Genomic DNA, 18,107 nt, shown 5'->3' with positions numbered 1-18,107 from the left:
TCACAGCAAAAGATCATTTAGAATGGGGTTTCTCATCTAGGGTCCCATGGAACTCTAGGGTTCCTCCAGAGGTTGCTAGGGGTTCCTTGAGCAATTTCTCCCTTTCAGATAAGTTCCCACTGACACCGCTGATGTTTTTAGCTATCTGTAAGGGGGGGAATTCTTCCCAATGACTACAAGTGTAAGGAGCATTCTTCCCACTGACCATTACACTAATATATCAGAGTCGAAGCATGGTTCAAGGCAGTTGGAGGTCAGGAACCAGGAAGGCAGACAGCAGGCAGGGCGGAATGTAGAATCATGGTCAGGAGGAAGGACAAGGTCAACTGGGAAGTAAGCAGATTCTTGGTCAAGAGGGAACCTGAGGTCACAACAAACAGCTAGGGTAGTGTTTCTCAACCAGGGTTCCTCCAGAGGTTGCTAGGGGTTCAAGCAAATTCTGCCTTTGAGGTAAGTTCCCACTGACAGCATCGATTCTTGTAACGATCTGTAAGGGGGGAATTCTTCCCAATGACTTGAAGTGTAAGGAACACTCTTTCTACTGACCATCACCCTAATGTATCAGGGTGGAAGCATGGTCCAAGGCAGGTGGAGGTCAGAAACCAGGAAGGCAGACAGTGGACAGGACAGAAGGACAAGGTCATACTGGGAAGTAAGCAGAATCTTGGTCAGGAGGCAACCAGAGGTCACAACAAAAGATCAGCTAGAGCGGGTTTTTAATCTAGGGTTCCATGAAACTCTATGGTTCCTCCAGAGGTTGCTAGGGTTTCCTTGAGCAATGAGAAATTTCTCCCTCTCAGATAAGTTCCCACTGACACCATTGATCTTTTTAGCCATCTGTAAGTGGGGAATTCTTCCCAATGGCCACAAGTGTAAGGGGTATTCCCACTGACCATCACACTAATGTATCCTGACCATCACACTAATGTATCAGAGTGGAAGCATGGTCCAAGGCAGGTGAAGGTCAGGAACCAGGAAGGCAGACAGCAGGCAGGGTGGAATGCAGAATCATGGTCAGGAGGAAGGACAAGGTCACACTGGGAAGAAAGCTGAATCTTGGACAAGAGGCAACCTGAGGTCACAACAATCAGCTAAGTCAGGGTTTCTTAAACGGGGTTCCTCCAGAGGTTACCAGGGGTTCCTTGAGCAATGAGCACATTTCTCCCTCTCAGATAAGTTCTCACTGACACCATTGATGTTTTTAGCTATCTGTAAGGGGGGGAATTCTTCCCTATGACTACAAGTGTAAGGAGCATTCTTCCCACTGACCATCACACTAATATATCAGAGTGGAAGCATGGTCCAAGGCAGGTGGAGGTCAGAAACCAGGAAGGCAGACAACAGGCTGGATGTAGAATCGTGGTCAGGAGGAAGGACAAGGTCACAATGGGAAGTAAGCAGAATCTTGGTCAAAAGGCAACCAGAGGTCATAACAAACGGCTAGGGTAGGGTTTCACACAATCATGAACCCTGCCCCGCTTCCCGGCATCCTAAACCCTCTGAAAGGACCTGGAGGCGCTGGCACCTAGGAGTTGAGGAGCAGCCAGATAATGGTGAGAAGGTCTAAAAGGAACTGAAAATCTTTCCTGTAAACTGTTTTATGAACTCCAATCCTTAAAATGTTTTATTGACATGCCCACCTTGTTTCCTGAAGGAACATTTATGTCTATGTTTTTACTATTATTTCATATATTCGTATCCTGCACCTGTTAGATACAGCCCATTATGTGCCACTTGAAAATGTTTTATTGACATGCCCACCTTGTTTCCTGAAGGAACATTTACCTCCGGCTTACACAAACCCTTTCTTTATCTCCAGTTCTTCGTCTTTCTACCAATGCGGGGCAGTGGAAGGAACCCGCCAGCAAGGTGACCCACGCCTTGGTCAACATCAGGTACGAGATCTGCCTTTTGTGGTCTTTTAAATTATTTATGCAAATTTATGTAATGCAGAAGCCACTATATATGTATCACGATCTCATGGATCAAACCATTGTTCTTCAGAATGCAGCCTATCAGAGTGCAGGAAACAGTGGCAGGGGGTGGGGCAGACCCAAGGATTGGTTGTGTCTCGTTTTTTTTTTTTTTTATAAGAATTAAAAGCATTAAAGTGATACTAAACACTCACTGTATAATTTAAATTGCCCCTTCTATTTCTGTATATGGATGACGGCTCTGTCATTATTTGAATTTAACCACTTCAGCCCCCGGACCATTTGGCTGGCCAAAGACCACAGCACTTTTTGCGATTCCGCACTGCGTCGCTTCAACTGATAATTACACGGTCGTGCGACGTGGCTCCCAAACAAAATTGACGTCCTTTTTCCCACAAATAGAGCTTTCTTTTGGTGGCATTTGATCACATCTGCGGTTTTTATTTTTTGCGCTATAAACAAAAAAGAGCAACAATTAAAAAAAAAAAAGAATATTTTTTACTTTTTGCTATAATAAATATCCCCCAAAAACATTATTTACTATTTTTGGTAAAAAAAAAATCGCAATAAGCGTTTATCGGTTGGTTTGCACAAAATTTATATCGTTTACAAAATAGGGGATAGTTTTATTGCATTTTTATTAATAATTTTTTTTTTTTTACTACTAATGGCGGCGATCAGCGATTTTCTTCATGACTGCGACATTATGGCGGACACATCGGACACATTTTTGGGACCATTGTCGTTTATACAGCGATCGGTGCTATAAAAATGCATTGTTTACTGTGAAAATGACAATTGCAGTTTGGGAGTTAACCACAAGGGGGCGCTGAAGGGGTTAAGTGTGACCTCATCTGTGTTTCTAACTGTAGGGGGGGTGTGGCTGTAGGTGTGACTTCATTGTTTGTGCTTCCCTATATTAGGGAACACACGATCGATGACGGCGCCACAGTGAAGAACGGGGAAGCTGTGTTTACACTCGCCTCTCCCCGTTCTTCAGCTCCGGGGACCGATCGCGGGACTCCAGCGGCGATCGTGTCCGCAGAGCTTCGGACCGGAACGCGGGCGCGCGCCCGCGACCCACAGCTGGGCATTTAAAAGGGGACCTACCTGTACGTGCCTGTGCCCAGCCATGCCATTCTGCCAACGTATATGTGCAGGAAGCGGTCCTTAAGTGGTTAATATATTTTTTTATTAGTATTGGCGGCGATCTGCGATTTGTTTCATGACTGCGACATTATGGCGGACACTTGACACCATTTTGGGACCATTGTCATTTTTACAGCGATCAGTGCTATAAAAATGCACTGATCGCTGTAAAAAAATGACACTGGCAGTGAAGGGGTTAACCTGTAGGGGGCTCTGAAGGGGTTAAGTGTGTCCTAGGGAGTGATTCTAACTGTTAGGGGGCGTGGCTACAAGTGACATGTCACTGATCACTGCTCCCAATGACATGTCACTAGGAAGAACGGGGAAATGTTGTGTTTACATTGACCTCTCCCCGTTCTTCAGCTCTGTGACCCGATCGCGGGACGCCGGCGGACATCGAGTCCGCGGGCACGGCTACGGAGCGGCGCGTGTGCCACCACATGGCGGCAAATTAAAGGGGACGTATATTAACGCCCCTTTGCCCAGCCGTGCCATTCTGTCGACGTATATCTTCATGCGGCGGTTGGCAGGCGGTTAAACAAAAAAATTAATAAAAAATAAAAAAAATACATCCAAGTGCCTTTTATCCTAATGGATATCCAGCTGTCACATGACTCGGCTCTCTCCAGGGAAACAAAAGAAGGCGGAGCTTCTAGTCCTATTTGGGCAATCACATTTCCCCCCCTTCCTGCCCAGGCCAATTTTCAGCTTTCAGCGCTGTTGCACTTTCAATGACGTTTGCACGGTCTTGCAACACTGTACCCAAACAACATTTTTATCCTTTTTTTTTGTTTTTTGTTTTTTTTTTATTTATTTTGCTGGTATTTATCATCACTGGGGTAGATTCAGGTACCTTTTGCGGCGGCGTATCTCCAGATACGCCCCCATAATTTGAATTCCGCACCCGCGTAGCGTTACGCCGATTCACAAAGGCAGTTACGCTGAAAAAATAGGCTTCCTCCACCGACTCAACTTGATTGCAGCGTCGTAGAATTGTGTGCAATATAACTTTGGCCGCTAGGGGCGCTTCCGTTGTTGTCGGCGTAGAATATGCTAATTTCCTAGATACGCCGATTCACAAATGTACGCGCGCCCGGCGTTCGTTTTTTACGTCGTTTGCGTTGAGGCATTTTTGGGCGTAAGGCTGCTCCTGCTATTAGGAGGCGCAGCCAATGTTAAGTATGGACATTGTTCCCGCGTCGCGATTTGAAAATTTTACGTCGTTTGCATAAGTCGTCCGTGAATGGCACTGGACGCCATTTACGTTCACGTCGAAACCAATGACGTCCTTGCGACGTCATTTACCGCAATGCATGTCGGGAAATTTTAGGGACGGCGCATGCGCAGTACGTTCGGGCGCGGGAACGCGCCTAATTTAAATGATCCACGCCCCCTACCGGATCATTTAAATTACGCGCGCTTACGCCGGCCCCTTTTACGCTACGCCGCCGCAAATTACGGAGCAAGCGCTTCGTGAATACAGCGCTTGCTCCTGTAATTTACAGCGGCGTAGCGTAAAGACGATACGCTGCGCCGCCATATCAGTGCGCGCCCCTACCTGAATCTACCCCATTGATTACAAAAAAAAAAGACCAAACTTTTTGAAAAGAAAAAAAATGTTTTGTGAAAATAGGTAATTTTTCTCCACTGGTGGGCACTAGTAGGCTACACTGATGGGCGCTTATGAGGCGGCACTGAAAAGGAGGCACTAATATGCAGCACTGATGGGAAGGGAGCTTGTACTACATTTAAACATTTAAACTTTACCCACCTTCTGCCAGCTGTATAGGGAAATGACGGCTGCGGGGTGGTTCTATTCATTTGGAATGACGTCCTATGATGTCGTCTCGCTCTCCCTGCGCACAGTGTCCCCGATCTCAGAGATCACATGTAAACAAGGAAATGCTGGTTATCAGTGGGAGTAGAAAATGTGCTGGTGTCAGTCTGAGAAAACTGCATCTTCTCTGGTAATGGGAAGAGGAATAGTGCCCCATTGTTGGCAACAGTGCAAATAATAGTGCCCCATTACTGGTGTCAGTGGGAGGAATAGTGTCCCGTCATTGGTGTCAGTGGGAGGAATAGTGTCCCATCATTGGTGTCAGTGGGAGGAATAGTGTCCCATCATTGGTGTTAGTTGGAGGAATAGTGTCCCATCATTGGTGTCAGTGACAGGAATAGTGTCCCATCCTTGGTGTCAGTGGGAGAAATAGTGTCCCATCATTGGTGTCAGTGGGAGGAATAGTGCCCCACCATTGGTATCAGTGGGAGGAATAGTGTCCCATCATTGGTGTCAGTGGGAGGAATAGTGTCCCATCATTGGTGTCAGTGGGAGGAATAGTGTCCCATCATTGGTGTCAGTGGGAAGAATAGTGTCCCATCATTGGTATCAGTGGAAGGAATAGTGTCCCATCATTGGTGTCAGTGGGAGGAATAGTGTCCCCATCATTGGTGTCAGTGGGAGGAATAGTGTCCCATCATTGGTGTCAGTGGGAGGAATAGTGTCCCATCATTGGTGTCAGTGGGAAGAATAGTGTCCCATCATTGGTGTCAGTGGGAGGAATAGTGTCCCATCATTAGTGTCAGTGGGAGGAATAGTGTCCCATCATTAGTGTCAGTGGGAGGAATAGTGTCCCATCATTGGTGTCAGTGGGAAGAATAGTGCCCCATCATTGGTGTCAGTGGGAGGAATAGTGTCCCATCATTGGTGTCAGTGGGAGGAATAGTGTCCCATCATTAGTGTCAGTGGGAGGAATAGTGCAGTCGCGCTATTCTCTTCGCAGAAACTGTCTAATAACCGATCAACCGGTAGATTTTCCTGCATGCTGATCGGTCACAGCGACGTTCCGGATTTATCATTTCCCTTCAGCAGGCAAACGCTATAAATATCACCTCCGTGCCCAAATCTAACAGGCGATCGATATCGGAGGCGGATTGCCGCGGGCGTTTCAGCAAATGATTATTCAGAGTCACTCTCGGCGTGCGGATCTAGCTCTCCGCCAAATGTCCGACGCAAGGAGAAGAATGTCTCCGGATTAGAGCCGCGTCTAGATCGATCGAACGATAATATGTGGAGGTGTCGTCATCTTATCCTTGGGGCCTAGTTCACACGGGCGTACCGCCGCAGCCGTCCCCATGGGCGTACCGCCGCCGCCGTCCCCACGGGCATACCGCCGCCGCCGTCCCCACGGGCGTACCACCGCCGCCATCCCCACGGGCGTACCACGGCCGCCGTCCCCAATCTTTTTGCCATCAGGGACTGGTGTAGTGGGAAGAAAACTCTGGCAAGAACCAATGCAGCTTGTCACTTGCCACCGTTCCCTGCCACCAGATGCAGCTTGTCACCGTCTCCTGCCTTCAGATGCAGCTTGTCACCGTCTCCTGCCTTCAGATGGAGCTGGTTGCTTGCCACCATTGCCTGCCACCAGATGCAGCTGGTCACTTGCCATGTCGCCTGCCACCAGATGCAGCGTGTCACTTGCCACCATCGCCTGCCACCAGATGCAGCTTGTCACTAGCCACCATCGCCTGCCACCAGATGCAGCTTGTCACTTGCCATGTCGCCTGCCACCAGATGCAGCTTGTCACTTGCCACCATCGCCTGCCACCAGATGCAGCTTGTCACTAGCCACCATCACCTGCCACCAGATGCAGCTTGTCACTTGCCACCATCGCCTGCCATCAGATGCAGCTCGTCACTTGCCACCATCGCCTGCCACCAGATGCAGCTTGTCACTTGCCACCATCGCCTGCCATCAGATGCAGCTCGTCACTTGCCACCATCGCCTGCCACCAGATGCAGCTCGTCACTTGCCACCATCGCCTGCCACCAGATGCAGCTTGTCACTTGCCACCATTGCCTGCCACCAGATGCAGCTTGTCACTTGCCACCATTGCCTGCCACCAGATGCAGCTTGTCACTTGCCACCATCGCCTGCCACCAGATGCAGCTTGTCACTAGCCACCATCGCCTGCCACCAGATGCAGCTTGTCACTTGCCACCATCGCCTGCCATCAGATGCAGCTTGTCACTTGCCACCATTGCCTGCCACCAGATGCAGCTTGTCACTTGCCACCATCGCCTGCCACCAGATGCAGCTTGTCACTAGCCACCATCGCCTGCCACCAGATGCAGCTTGTCACTAGCCACCATCGCCTGCCACCAGATGCAGCTTGTCACTAGCCACCATCGCCTGCCACCAGATGCAGCTTGTCACTTGCCACCATTGCCTGCCATCAGATGCAGCTTGTCACTAGCCACCATCGCCTGCCACCAGATGCAGCTTGTCACTTGCCACCATTGCCTGCCACCAGATGCAGCTTGTCACTTGCCACCATTGCCTGCCACCAGATGCAGCTTGTCACTTGCCACCATTGCCTGCCACCAGATGCAACTTGTCACTTGCCATGTCGTCTGCCACCAGATGCAGCTTGTCACTAGCCACCATCGCCTGCCACCAGATGCAGCTTGTCACTTGCCACCATCGCCTGCCACCAGATGCAGCTTGTCACTTGCCACCATTGCCTGCCACCAGATGCAGCTTGTCACTTGCCACCATTGCCTGCCACCAGATGCAGCTTGTCACTTGCCACCATTGCCTGCCACCAGATGCAGCTTGTCTCTTGCCACCATTGCCTGCCACCAGATGCAGCTTGTCACTTGCCACCATTGCCTGCCACCAGATGCAGCGTGTCACTTGCCACCATTGCCTGCCACCATATGCAGCGTGTCACTTGCGACCATTGCCTGCCACCAGATGCAGCGTGTCACTTGCCACAATCGCCTGCCACCACATCTTGTCACTTGCCACATCGTCTGTCATTAGATGCAGCTTATCACTTGCCACCATTGCCTGCCACCTGATGCAGCGTGTCACTTGCCACCATTGCCTGCCACCAGATGCAGCGTGTCACTTGCCACCATTGCCTGCCACCACAGCTTGTCACTTGCCACCATTGCCTGCCACCAGATGCAGCTTGTCACTTGCCACCATTGCCTGCCACCAGATGCAGCTTGTCACTAGCCACCATCGCCTGCCACCAGATGCAGCTTGTCACTAGCCACCATCGCCTGCCACCAGATGCAGCTTGTCACTTGCCACCATTGCCTGCCATCAGATGCAGCTTGTCACTAGCCACCATCGCCTGCCACCAGATGCAGCTTGCCACCATTGCCTGCCACCAGATGCAGCTTGTCACTTGCCACCATCACCTGCCACCAGATGCAGCTTGTCACTTGCCACCATTGCCTGCCACCAGATGCAGCGTGTCACTTGCCACCATTGCCTGCCACCAGATGCAGCGTGTCACTTTCCACCATTGCCTGCCACCAGATGCAGCGTGTCACTTGCCACCATTGCCTGCCACCAGATGCAGCTTGTCACTTTCCACCATTGCCTGCCACCAGATGCAGCTTGTCACTTTCCACCATTGCCTGCCACCAGATGCAGCGTGTCACTTGCCATGTCGTCTGCCACCAGATGCAGTTTGTCACTTGCCACCATCGCCTGCTTTCAGATGCAGCTTGTCACCGTCTCCTGCCTTCAGATGGAGCTGGTTGCTTGCCACCATTGCCTGCCACCAGATGCAGCTTGTCACTTGCCATTTCGCCTGCCACCAGGTGCAGCTTGTCACTTGCCACAGTCGCCTGCTCCAGATGCAGCTTGTCACTTGCCACAGTCGCCTGCTCCAGATGCAGCTTGTCACTTGCCACCATTGCCAGCCACTAGATGCAGCTTGTCACTTGCCACCATTGCCTGCCACTAGATGCAGCTTGTCACTTGCCACCATTGCCTGCCACCAGATGCAGCTTGTCACTTGCCACCATTGCCAGCCACTAGATGCAGCTTGTCACTTGCCACCATTGCCTGCCACTAGATGCAGCTTGTCACTTGCCACCATTGCCTGCCACTAGATGCAGCTTGTCACTTGCCACCATTGCCTGCCACCAGATGCAGCTTGTCACTTGCCACCATTGCCTGCCACCAGATGCAGCGTGTCACTTGCCACCATTGCCTGCCACCAGATGCAGCTTGTCACTTGCCACCATTGCCTGCCACCATATGCAGCGTGTCACTTGCCACCATTGCCAGCCACTAGATGCAGCTTGTCACTTGCCACCATTGCCTGCCACTAGATGCAGCTTGTCACTTGCCACCATTGCCTGCCACCAGATGCAGCTTGTCACTTGCCACCATTGCCTGCCACCAGATGCAGCTTGTCACTTGCCACCATTGCCTGCCACCAGATGCAGCGTGTCACTTGCCACCATTGCCTGCCACCAGATGCAGCTTGTCACTTGCCACCATTGCCTGCCACCAGATGCAGCGTGTCACTTGCATTCAAAGACGATATTCTGCATACCTTGGATGTAACGAGGGGTTATTTGAGTTACTGTTGTCTTTCCATCACCTTGAACCAGTCTGCCCATTCACCTCTGACCCCTGACACCAACAAGGCATTTTCCTCCACACAACTGCCGCTCACTGGACATTTTCTCTTTTTTCCCCCTGCCATTCATGTAAACCCGAGAGATGGTTGGGTGTGAAAATCCCAGACCTACTCAGACCAGCCCGTCTGCCGCCAACAACCATCCCAGGTTCAAAGTCACTTCAATCCTCTCTCTATTCCCCCAATTCTGATACTTTGTTTGAACTTCAGCAAGTCGCCTTCACCGCGTCTAGATGCCTAAATGCTGACGTGATTGGCTGATTTGTGTTACCGAGCAGGTGCACCTAATGAGGTGGCGGGTGAGCATTTTTCAGCTGTAATTGGAATGTATCTGTAATACTTCTGCTATCAGCTGCCTGTATATTGCCTTCCCCGGGATGTGACACGACTGTGAGCCGCGGTGACTGATCCCCGGGGGGACCTCTGTCTGCATAAAGAAAAGCGTATTCATTTCTTTCCCCCTCTCTGTAGCAGATGGGACCCGGAAAGGTTAATCTTTTCATACCAGTTAAGTTTCCTCCGGAGACGAGCTGGCATTTTATTGCACCGACATTCCAGGCAAGCTTATAGATCATAGCGAACGATTCCGCCGCGCGACCGTCATTGCGGCGCCGCTTTATGGCCGTGCGCGTGGGAGGGGCCCCAGGCTGAGATTTTCTACTTTGTCCAATGGAAACGTTACAAAGGGGGAACTCTGGATTAACCAATTTTTTTAAAATTCATGTAACTGTTTTTCTTTAAATGCGTTTTAAAAAATTGCTGCGCAAATACCGTGTGACCTAAAAAGTTGCAACGACCGCCATTTTATTCCCTAGGGTCTCTGCTAAAGAAAAAAAAATATGGTGTGCGTGTGTGTATATGTATATGTGTATATATATATATATGTGTGTGTGTGTGTGTGTGTGTGTGTGTGTGTATATGTATGTGTGTGTGTGTGTATGTGTGTGTATATATATATATATATATATATATATATATATATATATATATATATATATATATATATATATATATATATATATATATATATCCATATATATATATATATATATATATATATATCCATATATATCCATATATATCAATTTAGGCCCAGATTCACAAAGGAGATACAACGGAGTATCTCAGATACTCCGTCGTATCTCTGCGGCTGGTTCATAGAATCAGTTACGCATAGATAGCCCTAAAATCCAACAGGTGAAATTGTTTTACACTGTCGGATCTTAGGATGCAGTACCGCGGCCGCCGCTGGGGGGAGTTCGCGTCGTAAACCAGCGTCGGGTATGCAAATTAGGAGTTACGGCGATCCACGACGGATTTTCGCGTTCGCTACGTCGCCGCTAGTCTAGTTTCCCGTCGCAAAGTTAGTCGTCATTTTGGGTGCCTTTACTTTACACCGCACACGTATGTGCTGTATAAAGTATGGCCGTAGTTCCCGCGTCGAAATTTAAAAATTAATGTCGTTTGCGTAAGCCGTCCGGGAATACAGAATTACGCTAAGCGCGTCGCCGTTCGAAAAAATTACGTCACGTCGCGCAAAGCACGGCGGGTAAGGTCCGGCGTGGGAGCGCGCCTAATTTAAATGGCACACGCCCCTTTGAATTACGCGGGCTTACGCCGGAGGCCGCCGGCGTAGTTTTCATCGCAAGTGCTTTGTGAATCAGGCACTTGCAATGAAAACTTGCGGCGGTGTAACGTATCTACGATATGTTACGCCGCCGCACTTCTACGTGAATCTGGCCCATTGTGTGTGTGTGTATGTATGTGTATATATATATATATATATATATATATATATATATATATATATATATATATATATATATATATATATATATATATATATATATATATATATATATATATATATATATAAATTATTTACATATAGAGATAGATAGAGATATATATGATATATATACAGTACAGACCAAAAGTTTGGACACACCTTCTCAATCAAAGAGTTTTCTTTATTTTCATGACTATGAAAATTGTAGATTCACACTGAAGGCATCAAATCTATGAAGTAACACACGTGGAATTATACAGAACAAAAAAGTGTAAAACAACTGAAAATATATTTCATATTCTAGGTTCTAGGTAGCCACCTTTTGCTTTGATTACTGCTTGGCACACTCTTGGCATTCTCTTGATGATCTTCACGAGGTAGTCACCTGGCGCAGCACCCCATCACTCTCCTTCTTGGTCAAATAGCCCTTCCCCCGCCTGGAGGTGTGTTTGGGGTCATTGTCCTGTTGAAAAATAAATGATGGTCCAACTAAACGCAAACCGGATGGAATAGCATGCCGCTGCAAGATGCTATCACCGGTTCAGGCTGGTGGTGGGGGTGTAATGGTGGGGGGGGATGGGGTATCACCGGGTCAGGCTGGTGGTGGGGGTGTAATGGTGTGGGGGGATGGGGTATCACCGGTTCAGGCTGGTGGTGGGGGTGTAATGGTGTGGGGGGATGGGGTATCACCGGTTCAGGCTGGTGGTGGGGGTGTAATGGTGGGGGGATGGGGTATCACCGGGTCAGGCTGGTGGTGGGGGTGTAATGGTGGGGGGATGGGGTATCACCGGGTCAGGCTGGTGGTGGGGGTGTAATGGTGGGGGGGGATGGGGTATCACCGGGTCAGGCTGGTGGTGGGGGTGTAATGGTGGGGGGGGATGGGGTATCACCGGGTCAGGCTGGTGGTGGTGGGGGTGTAATGGTGTGGGGGGGGTGGGGTATCACCGGGTCAGGCTGGTGGTGGGGGTGTAATGGTGTGGGGGGATGGGGTATCACCGGGTCAGGCTGGTGGTGGGGGTGTAATGGTGTGGGGGGATGGGGTATCACCGGTTCAGGCTGGTGGTGGGGGTGTAATGGTGTGGGGGGATGGGGTATCACCGGTTCAGGCTGGTGGTGGGGGTGTAATGGTGGGGGGATGGGGTATCACCGGGTCAGGCTGGTGGTGGGGGTGTAATGGTGGGGGGATGGGGTATCACCGGGTCAGGCTGGTGGTGGGGGTGTAATGGTGGGGGGGGATGGGGTATCACCGGGTCAGGCTGGTGGTGGGGGTGTAATGGTGGGGGGGGATGGGGTATCACCGGGTCAGGCTGGTGGTGGTGCGGGTGTAATGGTGGGGGGGGATGGGGTATCACCGGTTCAGGCTGGTGGTGGGGGTGTAATGGTGTGGGGGGATGGGGTATCACCGGTTCAGGCTGGTGGTGGGGGTGTAATGGTGTGGGGGGATGGGGTATCACCGGTTCAGGCTGGTGGTGGGGGTGTAATGGTGTGGGGGATGGGATATCGATTAAACACCACGGCCTACCTGAGTATTGTTGGTGACCATATCCATCCCTTTATGACTCCAGTGTCACAAATGCTTGGCTCCCATGCTCCAAGAGACCGTGCGCCCCTCCCCCAACTTGGCTTATACATGGGTCCTGACATCATTACAGGAGGGCTTTGTCTAAAAGGGGCCTAACACCTGATGACACTGTCTGCTGTAACCAGACACTATTCTGGTACAGAGCCACCTAGTGGCAAAGTAGCTAACTGTAACTAACAAGTGGAGACAAAGCCTACTGGGTCTTGCCTCTGGGGGGGGGGGGGGTCCCCCCAAAATCCAACATTTACTCAAACCACCTTTTAAGTGAAATGTGACCGGCCTTCTTCAAGGAACCTTCCATGGATTGCTGACCCACCCGTGACCTTTGTCCCGTCTCGGCAACTTACCAAGTTTGCAGTCGGTGTAACTTTTTTTTTATTCTTTAATTGATTCAATCATTTCCAGCTCTTTTCCGCCTGTCTTGGCGCCGGATCCGGAGATGGTTTGCGGAGCGCCCCGTCCTCGTCTGACGCCGCCGATTTGTGAATCTTGTCAAGTGTCGCAGCCGGTCAATTAGAATGTTCACCGAGCTGCGCCGGGACGCTAATGACCTCCGACGCGCTGTCAGCTTGTAGGAATCTGCGTGGAACCGTGTATTGAACGATCGCTCCGTGACCTGGCGTGATCCCCCCCCCCCCCCGATCGAAACTTTTCTCTAGGAACGCGGTACAAAGTTACATACAAGAGCCACGTGAAGACCACGGGCTCGTTATGACACACTTTTTGTCTTCCAAGTTTAACCCCTTCAAATACCGGACACTTTCACCCCCTTACTGTCCCAAGCTGGCTGGCCGGGGCCCGACTTCCCCCGAAAGAGGAGGGGACTTCACCCTGACATTTTTCATCTTCCAACAGGGCAAGGACCCTAAAAGCACAGCCAAGATACCAAAGGAGTGGCTACGGGACTACTCTATGAATGCCCTTGATTGGCCCAGCCAGAGCCCAGACTTGAACCCGATTGAACATCTCTGGAGAGATCTGAAAATGTCTGTGTACATGGGAGGAGTCTGTGATACTTATGTACATGGGAGGAGTCTGTGATACTTATGTACATGGGAGGAGCCTGTGATACTTGTGTACATGGGAGGAGTCTGTGATACTTATGTACATGGGAGGAGTCTGTGATACTTATGTACATGGGAGGAGTCTGTGATACTTATGTACATGGGAGGAGCCTGTGATACTTATGTAGATGGGAGGAGCCTGTGATACTTATGTAGATGGGAGGAGCATGTGATACTTATGTATGTGGGAGGAGCCTGTGATACTCTTGTACATGGGAGGAGCCTGTGATACTTATGTACATGGGAGGAGTCTGTGATACTTGTGTACATGGGAGGAGTCTGTGATACTTATGTACATGAGAGGAGCCTGTGATACTTGTGTACATGGGAGGAGTCTGTGATACTTATGTACATGGGAGGAGCCTGTGATACTTGTGTACATGGGAGGAGTCTGTGATACTTATGTACATGGGAGGAGCCTGTGATACTTGTGTACATGGGAGGAGTCTGTGATACTTATGTACATGGGAGGAGCCTGTGATACTTGTGTACGTAGGAGGAGCCTGTGATACTTGTGTACGTGGGAGGAGCCTGTGATACTTATGTACGTGGGAGGAGCCTGTGAAACATATGTACAATGGAGGAGTCTGTGATACTTTTGTACATGGGAGGAGCCTCTGATTCTTGTGTACATGGAAGGAGTCTGTGATACTTGTGTACATGGGAGGAGTCTGTGATACTTGTGTACATGGGAGGTGTCTGTGATTTTCTTGTACATGGGAGGAGTCTTGGGTACTTGTGTACATGGGAGGAGTCTGTGATACTCTTGTACATGGGAGGAGCCTGTGATATTTGTGTACATGGGAGGAGTCTGTGATACTTGTGTACATGGGAGGAGTCTGTGATACTCTTGTACATGGGAGGAGCCTCTGATACTCTTGTACATGGGAGGAGCCTCTGATACTTGTGTACATGGGAGGAGCCTGTGATATTTGTGTACATGGGAGGAGTCTGTGATACTTGTGTACATGGGAGGAGTCTGTGATACTTGTGTACATGGGAGGAGTCTGTGATACTCTTGTACATGGGAGGAGCCTCTGATACTCTTGTACATGGGAGGAGCCTCTGATACTTGTGTACATGGGAGGAGTCTGTGATACTTGTGTACATGGGAGGCGTCTGTGATTTTCTTGTACATGGGAGGAGTCTTGGGTACTTGTGTACATGGGAGGAGTCTGTGATACTCTTGTACATGGGAGGAGCTTGGGATGCTCTTGTACATGGGAGGAGTCTGTGATACGTATGTACATGGGAGGAGTCTGTGATACTTGTGTACATGGGAGGTATCTGTGATACTCTTGTACATGGGAGGAGTCTGGGATGCTCTTGTACATGGAAGGAGTCTGGGATGCTCTTGTACATGGAAGGAGTCTGGGATGCTCTTGTACATGGAAGGAGTCTGGGATGCTCTTGTACATGGAAGGAGTCTGGGATGCTCTTGTACATGGAAGGAGTCTGTGATACTCTTGTACATGGGAGGAGTCTGTGATACTCTTGTACATGGGAGGAGCCTGTGATACTTATGTACATGGGAGGAGCCTGTGATACTTGTGTACATGGGAGGTGTCTGTGATACTCTTGTACGTGGGAGGAGTCTGGGATACTCTTGTACATGGGAGGAGTCTGGGATGCTCTTGTACATGGGAGGAGCCTGGGATGCTCTTGTACATGGGAGGAGCCTGGGATGCTCTTGTACATGGGAGGAGCCTGGGATACTCTTGTACATGGGAGGAGTCTGGGATACTCTTGTACATGGGAGGAGCCTGTTGTGTACATGGGAGTGAAAAGAGTGAATCTCCCCAATAGGTGTTCTAATTCTTCTTCACATCCAAAACTAAGAGAAAAAGTTTTACCTTTAGTTGGACTTTAATTGTAGAGATTGCGTCAAAGAAGGAGGTCCCTGGGGGGGGGGGGGGGGGGCTTTGTGTTTGCCTGTCTGGGACAATAAAGTTACACTTGTTGGATTTTACCAGCGTGCCGGCTTTGTATGATTTGGATGTTCTTCCCGTATACTTGGTGTTTCCATCATCATCATTTCTCATTCTTCCTCTTGCCATACACACGCCGAGTCTCCCTGATTTGCTATTGTAGTCATGTCCCGTAATGAATTGCGTCTCTGCGCCCTTATTTATTGCTTTATTTAGTTGATTAATTGATTGCGCTGGAGAATTGCGTTGTGTGTAGGCAGAGCCCCCGTCTTCATTCCACGCGGTTTCATGCACGGCGGCACGCGTAATTGCATTCGCTGGTTATGGAGATATTAGTTATGTCATTGTCAGCTCTGTGAATTGATTTCATTGTCGGCAGGAAAACAATGTTGTGACTTATTCATTCAGGGTTTTGTTGTGTGAGAGATCAATGAAGTGATCTGTCACTCTTTACGTTCCCTGACACCTTTTTAGAATAACACGGATCTCCGGTGACACCGGTGCAGGCTAGCAAAAAAACAGGGACACCGCTTGTAGGTGGTGCACGTGGTTGTTAGGCAGTTATTGCCAAGGCCAGGACAGGAGGTGGGGCTGCCCTGGGCACTGTGGTATCATGTGAGGCGGGGGGCAGGAGGGGACCCTGCCCTGGGCGCTGTGGTATCATGTGAGGCGGGGGGCAGGAGGGGACCCTGCCCTGGGCGCTGTGGTATCATGTGAGGCGGGGGAGGAGCTCCATAAGGAGGTTCAAGTTGTATTTGTGTTGGGAGGGGCAATTTGGGGGCTGCCCTGGGCGCTGTGGTATCATGTGAGGCGGGGGCAGGAGGGGTGGCTACCCTGGGCGCTGTGGTATCATGTTTAAGGGGGTGCGGCTGCCCTGGGCACTGTGGTATCATATGAGGCAGGAGGGGCGGCTGCCCTGAGCGCTGTGGTACCATGTGAGGCGAGGGGGGGTTGTTAGGCAGTTACTACTAAGGCCAGGACAGGAGGTGGGGCTGCCCTGGGCGCTGTGGTATCATGTGAGGCAGGGGGCAGGAGGGGTGGCTGCCCTGGGAGCTGTGGTATCATGTGAGGCGGGGGGCAGCTGCCCTGGGAGCTGTGGTACCATATGAGGCGAGGGGGGGGGGGGTTGTTAGGCAGTTACTACTAAGGCCAGGACAGGAGGTGGGGCTGCCCTGGGCGCTGTGGTATCATGTGAGGCAGGGGGCAGGAGGGGTGGCTGCCCTGGGAGCTGTGGTATCATGTGAGACAGGGGGCAGGAGGGGCGGCTGCCCTGGGAGCTGTGGTACCATGTGAGGCAAGGAGGGGGTTGTTAGGCAGTTACTACTAAGGCCAGGATAGGAGGTGGGGCTGCCCTGGGCGCTGTGGTATCATGTGAGGCAGGAGGGGCGGCTTCCCTGGGAGCTGTGGTATCATGTGAGGCGGGGGGCAGCTGCGGTATCATGTGAGGTGGAGGGCGGCTGCCCCGGGCACCATGTGATTCAGGAGGGGCATCTGCCCTGGGTGCTGTGGTATCATGTGAGGCGGGGGTTGTTAGGCAGTTACTACCAAGGCCAGGACAGGAGGTGGGGCTGCTCTGGGCACTGTGCTATCATGTGAGGCAGGAGGGGCGGCGTGCTATCATGTGAGGCGGGGGCAGGAGGGGTGGCTACCCTGGGTGCTGTGGTATCGTGTGAGGTGGGACGGCTGCCCTGGCTACTGTGTTATCATGTGAGGCAGGAGGGGCGGCTGCCCTGGGCACTGTGGTATTATGTGAGGCGGGAGGGGGGGAGTTGGGGGCTCCACAAGGAAGTTGAAGTTACATTTGTATTGGGAGGGGCAATTTGGGGGGCAGAATGGGGGTGAGAATTGCTCTAGTAACTCATCCCTTGTCAGACAGCTCAGTAGAAGTAGTTTCAATCAGAAGAGAAGAGCGGTCTTGGACCTTGTTAACACTTGCAGTCGGTGTTTGGTAAAAATGTGCAGGGGGCCGGAGGGGCAGTCAGTGGGGGGGATTGAGCTGTATTTTTACCACCTCCAGCTGCTCCCCCCTTAAAGTACATAAAGTATACACAGTGGCAGCCCACTCCCTCCCACCCTCTTTCTCTCCTCCACCCACTAACCAGCTAAACACAATGGGGGTGGGAATAGATTAGCATGTAGATTAATGGAGGCTTCTCCTCCCTCCTATTCTAAAGACAGGCTGGAGGGGCGTGACTCAACCAGTGACTTTTGGAA

General features: G+C 50.7%; 1 protein-coding gene across 1 annotated transcript in view; it reads left to right on the top strand.

Annotated features, from left to right (window-relative positions):
• ARMH3 (armadillo like helical domain containing 3) overlaps positions 1 to 18,107 on the top strand; it is a gene marked incomplete in the record, with an annotated part of 166,030 nt that overhangs the window by 103,730 nt on the left and 44,193 nt on the right. The window contains 1 exon segment of the mRNA XM_040361250.1: positions 1,820 to 1,895. Within this exon segment, the coding sequence (XP_040217184.1) occupies positions 1,820 to 1,895 (76 nt within the window).

Source organism: Rana temporaria, chromosome 8 (genome assembly GCF_905171775.1).
Source record: "Rana temporaria chromosome 8, aRanTem1.1, whole genome shotgun sequence".
In the NCBI taxonomy this organism is placed as follows: Eukaryota; Metazoa; Chordata; class Amphibia; order Anura; family Ranidae; genus Rana; species Rana temporaria.
The sequence above is the reverse complement of the archived record's forward strand: the minus strand, read 5'-3'. Positions and strand labels throughout refer to the sequence as shown.